This window comes from Leptonychotes weddellii, chromosome 4 (assembly GCF_054177405.1).
Source record: "Leptonychotes weddellii isolate Sample4059 chromosome 4, ASM5417740v2, whole genome shotgun sequence".
NCBI classification, from domain to species: Eukaryota; Metazoa; Chordata; class Mammalia; order Carnivora; family Phocidae; genus Leptonychotes; species Leptonychotes weddellii.
Window position 1 is genome coordinate 90,623,696 of NC_138372.1, and position 12,441 is coordinate 90,636,136.

A 12,441-nucleotide genomic window follows, 5' to 3' on the forward strand; every position below is an offset into this window, starting at 1 on the left:
GCCATAAACAAGCACAAGAGACTTAAATGGATTTAAGTTATACAGAGTATCCTTTATGATCACAATTAAATTAAATTAGAAATCAAAACAATAAGATACCTAAGGGGCGCCTGGGTGGCTCAGTTGGTTAAGTGCCTGCCTTCAGCTCAGGTCACAATCTCAGGGTCCTGGGAATGAGCCCCATGTCGGGCTCCCTGCTCAGCAGGGAGTCTGCTTCTCCATATTCCTTCTGCCCCTCTTCCCCCGACAACCCTGCGCTCATGCAGGCACATGCGTGCCCTCTCTCTCTCTCAAATAAATAAAATCTTTAAAAAAAAAAAAAAAAAGATACCTAAGAAATCTCCCTGATTCTAAAATTTGGCAAATTAAACAACACAATTAGAAATAACTGATTTGTCATAGAAGATATCCTAAGGAAAATTATAAAATATTTTTAACTGAGTAATAATGAAAAAAAAAATATTAAAATATCTGGGATGTACCCAAAGCAGTCATTAGAGGGAAATTTACAGCTTTAAAAATCTTATAGGAAAAGAAAATAGATAAGCAAATAAATAAATAAAATTCTTACAGAAAAAAATGCTCATTAGGGAAAAAAGAAAAATATAAAAATCAGACCTAGAGTTCCAATGTAAAAAGCTTTAAAAAGAGCTAAATAACTCTAAGAAAGGAAAAGGAAGGAAAAAGTAAAAATAATGAAACAGAAAACATAATAGAGTTAATGTTACTAAATGCAGCTAAAGACAAATGTTAGTTCTTTGAAAAGATTAACAAAATTGATAAATGCCAACCTAGACTGATAAAAGGAGAAAACAAATTACCATTATCAGGAATGAATGAGGGATTATCACTACAAAGCCTAGAAACATGAAAGGCATAAGAAAATAATATGTACAACTGCACACCAAAAACTCTGTAACTTCCATGAAATGGAGAAATTCCTTAAGAATAGTATTAACTAAAACTGACACAAAATGAAAATAAAATCTGAATAGCCATATATACATATATATGTACATATATGAAAGTTGAATTTGTTATTAAAAACCTTCCCACAGGGGTGCCTGGGTGGCTCAGTCATTAAGCGTCTGCCCAGGGTCCTGGGATCGAGCCCTACATTGGGCTCCCTGCTCAGCGGGAAGCCTGCTTCTCCCTCTCCCACTCCCCCTGCTTGTGTTCCCTCTCTCGCTGTGTCTCTCTGTGTCAAATAAATAAATAAAATCTTAAAAAAAAAACCTTCCCCCAAAGCAAATTTTCAGCCCAGATAGTTGCTTAGGTGAATCTATCAAACGTTTAAGAAGTAACACCAATGTAACACAGATGCTTTCAGAAAACAAAGGGAGACTATTTTCCACTTCATTTTATGAAGGCAGATAACTCTAATACCAAATACGACTAAATATAAAAAGGATAATACATTATGGCCAAGGACTATCCCAGGAATTCAAAGTCGGTTTAACATTTGAAAATTTAACAAGTAATTTACCACAGTAACAGAACAAAGGTGAAAAATGTTATTTCTACAGATGAAGAAAAAGAGTATGTGGCAATATTCAACACCCATTCATGATAAAAACTCTAAGTGAAATAGGAAGAGAACAGAACGTCCTGAACCTGGCAAAGGCAACTGATGAAAAATCTACCGCTAAGACCATACTTGCAATTCTTTTAAAAGCATATTATAAAAACCTTTAATGGAAATCTAGAAGACTTATAAAATATCGATGGAGACAATCTTTTTAACAAAAATTATAAACTCAAAAGTTATAAGATTTGAATATATAAAAATGTAAAGCTTATGAATAAAAAAAATTTTTTTTTTTTTAAAGATTTTATTTATTTGACAGAGAGAGAGACAGCGAGAGCAGGAACACAAGCAGGGGGAGTGGGAGAGGGAGAAGCAGGCTTCCCGCCGAGCAGGGAGCCCGATGTGGGACTCGATCCCAGGACCCGGGGATCATGACCTGAGCTGAAGGCAGACGCTTAATGACTGAGCCACCCAGGCGCCCAAAAATTTTTATAAATAAAGCAAAAAAGCACATCTAAATGTCCAATATATTTATGAAAAGGATATTCAAATTCACTAGCCAGAAAAAAGAAATGAAGATAACAATGAGTAACACTTTTGAGTTATCAGTCTATCAAAAATTAAACAGAACTTACACCTGCAGACATTTAGGGATCTCACACATTGTAGGTAGAAATATGATGAACTACAGTCTTTTCGGAAAACATTTTGGGAATACTATTAAAGGTAAAATGCATATACCCTTTGATCCAGCAATCCCACACTCGAGAATAAAAAGACATAGAGTCTCTGATCCAGCAATCATATTCTTGAGAATCAGAGAAAAATCCCCATTATACAAGGACATATATAATAGGATACTACTGTAACAATGTTTATGTTAGCAAAATAATGGAAACAAATACCACTGACATGGAAATGATGGAATCAATTATGTCTAACCTATGTATAGCATTATAGCCAATGTATGATAGGACGTTTCACTATGTAGTTATCACAAACACTGATTTAGAGCTTTATCAGGGGATGTGGAAGAGTACTTCCAGGAAATACTATTGAGTGAGAAAAATAAGAGATATAAAAGCAAGCAGCCAAAAACCCAAACAAAATTTTAAAAGCCACACCAGAACATGTTTGTGTTTCTGTATGCTGTATCATACTGTAGAAGATAAATATGCCTAGGTGTTAACAGGGGTTGGCTTTCAGGCAGCAAGAGAGGAGGAAAGTCTATGTGTAAGACATTGGCAGACCTCAATCAAAAGAGAAAGAAAAAAAAACTTAGAAAAAATAGGTAAATAATTATATTTGTGATCTATAAACTCAAATAAAATATGTATTTGTATGAATATATATGCAGAAGTGAAATGAAAATTAAGTTTATAAAAATGTTCAAGGCATGATTGTTGAATATCTTTCTACTTTCATCTCAATAGGTGTTTGAAGTTTTGTGGTTTAAGCTAGATTTTTTTTCCATAGAGACAAAAAGAAGTCCTGCATTCTTTCTTCATCTCAGAATTAAATTTTAAATTAATTAAATTTATTATGTAAGAAAGTTATAGGATACTGACAATGGTACTGAAGGAAACATCAGAAAATCTGTCATAAAACTAAGGAACGAGAACAGGTGCATATACATCATTGGGCCATTTCCTTCAGTGCAGGTTGCTTTGGAGCTCCAGCTGACTTATTCCCCTCGCAAAGAGGTAATATACATTACATATAGTGCATGAAACTGGAGAAGAGTAAAGTTAAATTTAATGTTCAGTATTAAATACTAATTTCTCACATCAAAAACTAATGATGTAATGTATGGTGATTAACATAATTAAAAAAAGGAAAAAAAAACAAATAACTAATTTCTCAATGGAAATCTAAACTCTATAAAACTCTCCATTACAAAGAAATGACTAAAACAGATTAGTTTTTTCAAATAATTTATGTCACAGAATCACAACTCCAGAAAAATAAATTCTCCTAACTTTCATCCTAAAGGGCCTGCAGGCAAGTAGAACAAGTGTCAAATTTTCATGTAATTCCCAAGCTCCAACATTAAGAGAAGTAATAAATTTCATTTGGAGAAAAACCTAAGTGGCAAAAATTTCAGTCAGCATAAATTAATCCAATGCAAGTTAAATATGCTGACATTATTCAAAATTTTTAATATTAATTATGTATCTTTGCATGATTTATAAAGGTATCCAAAAAAATTTTTCATCTATTTCTAAGTGAAACCAGTATTTTCTATCAAAATGAAACAAAGTGCAAAGAACGTTGAGTTCACTTTGAACTTCAATAGTACAAATACCATAATAAGGACCCTATCTATAGTCAACATCATGAATTATGTCTTCCCTTATCATTCAGCAATGGGAAACCCTGATTTTAAGGCATATTTGTGTTCCATTTTGACTTAGAAGAAGATCAACAGGTAGTATACAAAAAATTAGAGAGGGAAAGCACTCTGAATCCATTAGAGCATGAAATGGAAATGAATAAGCAAATAAAAGAAACAAACAGGTGAGGAAAAAAAATAGACTTGGAGAAACTGGAATACAGTTAAGGCCAGTGAACTGTGGCAAAGTAAAGAACTTAATAAAAAAAAAAGAATGCTTTAAAGAAATACATTTCTGCATATATAGAGAGAAAAACAATTTAAGTCTTAGAAAGTATGGTGGGGAGAGATCATTAGAAATTTCTAACATTAAGTTAAACTAATTCTTTCAGAACAGGAATAATCATATAAAGATAAAATTTACCTTTTCAGATTCACCATTGCCCAAGGAATCCCAGTAGGCGTGTTAAAGGCAGGAAGGAGTTTCTCAGCCAGTTGAACTGCTTTAATCTTGAATATCTGAGGTCAAAACACAAAAACATTTTTTATTAAAAAAAAAAATTATAGCCACCCATTCATAAATTATAGCCATTATCACTTGCTGATCTCTCATAGGATGCATACTACAGGGAAGAAGTACAAGGGGGAATAATGGTATCTCTTTAGTACCATGTAACATACAGCAATCAGAGAAAATGTTTCCAAACTGGATACTGAGGAAAACTACCAATGTGTAATGTCCTGAAATTATAATTACTGAAAGGGAAGGATATGGTTTTGGTGTTAATATTATCTGTATTTTCAAATGGCAAAAGTCTTAGAGAAAACGTCAGGTTACAAAATGTCCATACAATGGTATATAAGCTTAGTACAAATATTAATGCAAAAAGATGCAACCCAATTTGGATAAATGTCCTTGAATTACTATAAGCATGTTTATGTCTCAACATTTTCCATCAAGGTTTGTCCACATTATTAAAAAGAAAAGGTTTGAGTTCACATTCCAAGTTTACTTTGAGAGTAATAAATGCTTCACCCCTCAGTCCTAATTACTGTTATTTTGGGTACCAAAACAATAAATTGCCTTAATATCAGTGGTTTCCAAACTTTTAAAATCATGTACTACTACCAAAATATACATAGTAAAATTTCTAATATTCTTAGTATATCCAAATAGGTTTGTGTATCCCACTTTGGAGACTGTTGACTTAGAGGCTGTAACTGAAACTGGGTCATAATATCCTATTAGGAAAAGTAGTATGTTCTCCTATATGCTTCAAGCCTACCTTTTCTCAAATTGATTTCAAACTGATTGATCAGATACTTAAGCTCCCATCTTTTCACTGCAGTCAAATGTTTTTGATAAAATAGTATTAGGTCCTTCAAATAAATAAGCAGTTGATGGTCTGGAACAGATCAAAAGTTCTAGACTGAGGTTACATTAAACAAAGCATCCCAACATTACTGGGGGTAGAAGATATTAGAAATATGTGCAAGCTGACAAAGAAATATGATGTTAAGATGTTTTGCAAGGTTCCTTAAATGAGGCAAAACCTTTTAGCAGAACTTTTAATTAGATAATCTCCTACATCAACAATTTACCATTTCCTTGAATACCTACTTTGACACAAAAGTCTCAATGAAAAATGTAACAATTTAAGGTTAAAGTTTTAATAATTTTCTCATATTCATCTCACTAATTCAGAAAAGCAAATGTAAACTGTTCTCTCCATATTAACATTTATGTTAAGAAAAGCCAAGTTACATTATATAATGAACAGTAGTACTGCTTGTGTTTACCATGAAGACAAAGGGACTAAGTTCTTACCTAATATTAATATCATGGATTTATTAATCATATATTTTTACATTACATCTTTTCTACATATAAAAACTAATAGTCGAAATGGTAAAATGACTTACAAACACAAACATTTTCTAAGTAGAAAGCATACTCATTTCACTTCCAGGAGTAAATTTCCAAAAGATATTTTCTAATTTTCACCTACTTTGTACTATTAATAACAGATAACATATACACTAACCAGTTATAGTACACTGCTCCCCACAACACAACACCCTAATATTAATACCACTGAGAAAAATTTCCTTAGTGTGCTTAATTTATTCACAAATATACAAACTCTTTAATGATAAATCATAGCCCTACATAATCTATTTTCAGAAACATATTTTAGAGATAGCAGCAAGAGCTAATTTAAAACACATTATTTTTTGGCATGCAAAATCCAGAATGTATCAAAGTAAAAAAAAAAAATAAGTCTCTTTTCCAGTCCTATTCCTCAACCCCAGTTTCTTCTACAATGCAAACAGCTATCAGTTTCTTAAATATCTAGTAAACATTTTACGTTAAATCAGTTCCATGATGTGCATGGTTCCTAGCCTTGTCACATCAAATCCTCATTTTCTGACCCTCCCAGAAATGGAAATTGTTACAGTTTACACACACACACACACACACATTTTGTCTCTGTCTCTCTCAAACATGGAATAGCATTCGCTCTATTCTGAACTTGCTTCTTTCACTTTACTGTACCTTGGAGATCTTTCCAAATCAGTCTACAAAGGTCTACCACATCCTTCTCCTTAGTGGCTGCAGAATTTCTCCTTGTATGGATATACTGGAATTTATTTAGTCAGTCCCCTACGTGACAGACATATGTTTCCAAATTATATGACTATATAAGATAAATTCCAAAATGGGAACTGAAGTATCAATGGGTATATTCATTTGCAATTTGGACAGTTAATGCCATTTTGTCTTCCACGCGTTTTACTAATTTATATTCTTACTGGAATGTGTGAGTAGCCATTCCCCTGTGTTCTTGTTAACACAAAAGTTAGCAAACTTTTGATTGCTGCCAATCTCATACAGTCGTCAATTTACAATGGTCCAACTTAATGATGAACACTTTACAATTTCTCAACTTTACAATGGTGTGAAAGTAATATGCATTCAGTAGAAACCAACTATAAATTTTTATCTTTTCCCAGGCTAGAGAAATGTGGTGGATACTCCCTCATGATACTGGGCATAGGCAGAGAACCACAGGTCCCAGTCAGCCATGGGATCATGAAGGTAAACATCCAATATACTTCCAACCATTCTGTACCACACAGCCATTCTGTCTTTCACTTTCAGTATAGGATTCAATAAATTACAGGAGATATTCAGCACTATTATAAAATAGGACAACTGTAGGCTAATGGAAGTGCTCTGAACACATTTAAGGTAGGCTAGGCTAAGCTATAATGCTCAGTAGATTAAGTGTATTACATGCATTTTCAATTGACAATATTTTCAACTTTTGATGGGTTTATCAGGAGGTAACTCCATTGTAAGTCAAGGAAGATCTACAGTTGAAAAAGGAAACTCCAGTGTCATTTTTATTTTCATTACTTTTATTATAAATGCAGTAGATACTCAACACTCATTCAAATCCCCTTTCAAGCACACCTTCAAACACTGCAGAGGATGGAAAACTACTAACATTTCCCAGAGTCAACTCCACCTACGGTTCAACATATGGCACAGGCATTGCCAAGCATACTTAAATACGCAGTATTTGGAAGGAAGAAGTAAGGGATCTGAGGCAGTGGCCTCGCAAACATCATGGTGGAGGTATCTGATTCTTCTGTGGTGGCTCTAATAGAAGTTCTAGTGATTGGTCCCCATCTTCATAGAGACCATGTGTGCAATAAAGGCAATCGATTAGATACATGGTATGGCATGCCTGGGCATTTCTCCTGACTGCATGGCTCCAAGATATATAACAAAAAAGCTTCATGTCATGGCCCTCCCCAAGATTCAATTAACTAGTCAATACCCTGTAATAAACCACAAGGTAAAACAGATTCTGCCAATTTTACTATGATTCTTGATGGATAAGATGATGAGAGCAACTCAATTATTCATGTTTAAGAGGCTCAATAGTATTAAGACTTCTACAACATTTCAGTTATTTACAGAAAAAACTTTTATGTGTTCAACATCCATTATGTAAAATCTTCCAGTTATTTTTACCAGAAAAAAATGGTAGATGATGGAACTATGCTAAAACTGGTTCTACGTGTAAAAGAATTAGGACTGGAAGAATTATTCCTAGGTGTGGAAGAACTGGAAGAAATGGGGTTAAACGGATACAATGTGGCAAAATTACAAAAAGCTTTAAAATAAAAGCGATGAAACTTAAAGTAACATAACCAAAAACACAGAGAACCACTGTAGATTCGTGAGGAGGAATATTAGAATCCACAGGTGCTAGCAAAGGAAACAGTCAACAAAACCAAAAGACAACCAACAGAATGGGAGAAGATATTTGCAAATGACATATCAGATAAAGGACTAGTATCCAAAACCTATCCAAAACTGACTTACCAAACTCAACACCCAAAGAACAAATAATCCAATCAAGAAATGGGCAGAAGACATCAACAGATATTTCTCCAAAGACATACAAATGGCCAACACACACATGAAAAATGATCACTCAGCATCAGGGAAATACAAAGCAAAACCACAATGAGATACCACTTCACACCAGTCAGACTGGCTAAAATTAACAAGTCAGGAAATGACTTTTTGGTGAGGATGTGGAGAAAGGGGAACACTGTTACACTGCTGGTGGGAATGCAAGCTGGTGCAGCCACTCTGGAAAACAGCATGGAGGTTCCTCAAGAAATTGAAAATAGAGCTACCCTACAACCCAGCAATTCCACTACAGGGTATTTACCCCAAAGATACAAATGCAGTGATTCGAAAGGGCACCTGCACCCAATGTTTGTAGCACCAATGTCCACAATAGCCAAACTATGAAATAGCCCAGATGTTCATCGACAGATCAACGTATAAAGAAGATGTGGTATACAGGGGTGCCTGGGTGACTCAGTCGTTAAGCGTCTGCCTTTGGCTCAGGTCATGATCCCAGCGTCGTGGGATCGAGCCCTGCATCAGGCTCCCTGCTCGGTGGGAAGCCTGCTTCTCCCTCTCCCACTCCCCCTGCTTGTGTTCCCTCTCTTGCTGTGTCACTCTCTGTCAAATAAATAAATAAAATCTTTAAAAAAAAAAAAAAAGATGTGGTATACACACACACACACCCATACACACAATGGAATATTACACAGCCATCAAAAAAATGAAATCTTGCCATTTGCAATGACATGAATGAAACTAGAGGATATTATATTAAGCGAAATAAGTCAATCAGAGATAGACAATTATCATATGATCTCACTCATGTGGAATTTAAGAAACAAAACAGAGGATCATAAGGAAAAAGAGGAAAAAATAAAACAAAATGAAAACCCAGAGAGGGAGACAAACCATAACAGACTCCTAATCATAGGAAACAAACTGAGGGTTGCTGGAGGGAAGGGAGGTGGGTAGAGGGGATGGGGGAACTGGGTGATGGCCATTAAGGAGGGCATGTGATGTAATGAGCACTGCATATAAGACTGATGAATCACTGACCTCTACATCTGAAACCAGTGATACAGTATATGTTAATTAACTGAATTTAAATTTAAAAAAAAGAATCCATGGGTGCTTTTGTTTTCTTTATTGAATTAAATTACTAATGTAATACTCTTGCAGCCTGTTTTCAACCTAGCAGAGTTAGAATGTCGAAGTGAAGAGTTCAGAATGCTCAAATGACTCCCCATCTCATTCAGAGTAAAAGTCCTTTAAGAGGCTATGTATCTTTATAAGCAATGAACCTCTAGGACCTCTATGCCTCACTCTCTCCTTTCTTTCCCTTCCAGCAACCTACTTCAGCCCTACTAACCATTTTTGTTGTTTTCTAAGAATGCCAGTTATGCTTTTGCTTCAGTGTCCTTTCATTTGCAGTTCCTTTCAACTAAATGCTCTTAAAAGAGGCTCTCTCTTCTCCTTCAGAAGCCATTCTCGTGGCTCTCTCTTAATCTCCTTCAGGTCTTTATACAAATGTAAACTTCGCACATACTCCTTGACCATCTTTTGAAATTAAAACCTCTTTATCCCCTTCCATGTTCTACTCCTCTCCTTAGTGCTTCTCAATAACAGTGAGTGTACGTGTATGTATACGTGTGTAAACACACATGTGCTCTCACATATCTACCCCGTTTGTTGCCTGTTGAATACCTGAGATTTATAATAAACAAGTAACTATCTTCTTTCTCTTCCATTCCAACCCCATATCCCCAAAATGTCTGACGTTAACATGCAAAGGTTTTAAGACCTTCTTAAGATATTCTACAGAAATGTTGGGATGATGACAATGATAATGACACACACATATATTAACCCATTTAATTCTCACAACAACCCAATGAGATAAATACTGTTACTCCCATTTTACAGAGTAGGAAACTGAGGTTTAAAACAAGTAAGTTAATTTGACTGGTCACACAACTAGTCAATGGTAAGGCTGAATTTAAACCTAGGCAGGGGTGCTCCAGAGTCCATGTTCTTGATTGACAATTTCACTAATTAGATAAAGATACAGATATCTAGATTACTGACATCTTGATATAGACACAAATGTAGACAAAGACATTCCTACACCTTGCATTATTTAATCTTACTTTTTGTAGTCAACAATTAAATTCCTCAAGGTATTTGACTAATTCATTGACATATCTTTGTCCTGTATCTTACATCCTCCCTTGTGAATGACAGTTTGGCTAATATAAAAATCTGAGTTGGCAGTTATTTTATCTTAGCGATTTAAAGATAGCACTCCAGCGTCTTTGGGCGCCTATTGCTACTGAGCACTCTGCTGTCAGCTGTTATCCTTCTGTAAGTAATCAGCCCTTTCTCTTTAGGTAGCTTTTAATATTTCCTCCTTATTCTTGATATCTTTTCAAATTTTGATTCTCTATCATTTATTCCATTAAACTCATCTAAAACTCCAACATTCTCTGAAACCTCTCACTATTTTATATCTCAACTCTTTTTCTTAATTTCTCTCTTTGACTCTGTATGGCATTCTGGATGATTCTTTATCATCACCATGAACATCCTTAAAGGCTAGACAGGCGTTCCTCAGGATCAAGTGAAAGTTACTACAAAACTGCAGGTTAACAAAGAGGTAGAAACATATTCACACACACCTCTCCCTCAAAATGAGCCTGCAAACAATATTCTCAAACCCATAATGAAATCTAAGATTTATTCTATTTACAAGCTAACAAGTTAGCATACCACATTTTCATGAATATCCACAGAGTCATAAATATCTCTGAATACTGGGTCAGAGACCAGAGGACTATATTATTCACGGCAAAGTATCAGCCAAAGATTTGAGTTAATCTACACTGCCTGTGCCTGCCCCACCCTCACCCCCACCTAAATCTCGGAGGGATGATCCAAAGAGTCCGTGGCAGATTCCTGCACACATGGTGGGTTGTGTTGCAGAAAAGAACACTGAGCTTGGAGAATCTCTTTTACAGTAAGTGAAAGCAAGCTGATTTGATGACCTTAATTCATCCCTGCAAGTATAACCCTAACGACCTGGGTAAAGAGCAGTCAAGGCCTTGAATCCTTGGTATTCCTGGCAGAAGTGTGCAGGGATGCTCAGGCACTATGGTGTTTTGCTTTCCCAACCCTTCACGTCAGCAGCAGCACTGCCTTCCCGTAGCAGCAGCTAAATCCACTTTTTCCGATGCTAGCAGAACCAGCTTCATGACCCTCAACCCTCACTGGAAAGATAGCAGCAAGAGCACCAACATGACAGCACACTTTCATCAGAGGTCTGAATTTCAGTTCTGCTTAGTCCTTCCTCTTACGGTTTCTAACCTTTAGCCTCAGTCCTGGTTGCTTCCTGTAAGAGCCACCTCCATGATACTTTAGAATATTCTTTTTAATCTAGCACTTACCTAGGTGACTTTGTGCCTAGTTAATGATCTGTACATTAATTTCTCTCTGTTCAAATATTGGCATGGTTTGTCTCTTAACTGGATCCTGATTGATAAATAATTCATACTTTGTTATATATTTTAAAATGAGGAAAATGAAAATTTCTAAAATCATACACACTTCCTGTATTCTGAACCAAACACTCTTAATATTTTGATATATTTCCATCCTTTTTGTTGTAAGGACATACAATTGCTAAGTAGATTTTTATTCTATCTTTTCCTGCTACTAACATAATAACACAAGTATCTTTCCAATTTTTACAAAACTGTCCAATTTACTGTATCCATTTCCTCTCCTCCCACTCACTCCTCATCCTATTCCAACATGGCTTCTGTCCCCATCATTTCATTGAACTGGATCTTGCTAATGATTGGTCACACATTTGAGCACAGATCATTACTGACCAGTTCCTTCTTTTTTTTTTATTATGTTAATCACCATACATTACATCATTAGTTTTTGATGTAGGTTCCATGATTCATTGTCTGCATATAACACCCAGTGCTCCATGCAGTACGTGCCCTCTTTAATACCCATCACCAGGCTAACCCATCCCCCCACCCCTCTAGAACCCTCAGTTTGTTTCTCAGAGTCCATAGTCTCTCATGGTTCGTCTCCCCCTCCGATTTCCCCCCCCTTCATTTTTCCCTTCCTGCTATCTTC

At 35.5% G+C, this 12,441-nt stretch overlaps 1 protein-coding gene across 1 annotated transcript in view; it reads right to left on the reverse strand.

The window, feature by feature from the left end:
- Positions 1 to 4,251: 4,251 nt before the first annotated feature.
- LOC102741906 (mannosyl-oligosaccharide 1,2-alpha-mannosidase IB) overlaps positions 4,252 to 12,441 on the reverse strand; it is a 50,942-nt gene continuing 42,752 nt past the window's right edge. The window contains exon 5 of the mRNA XM_031038357.2: positions 4,252 to 4,379. Coding sequence (XP_030894217.2) covers positions 4,281 to 4,379 — 99 coding nt within the window. The 3' untranslated portion in view covers positions 4,252 to 4,280. The remainder of the gene's footprint in view (positions 4,380 to 12,441) is intronic.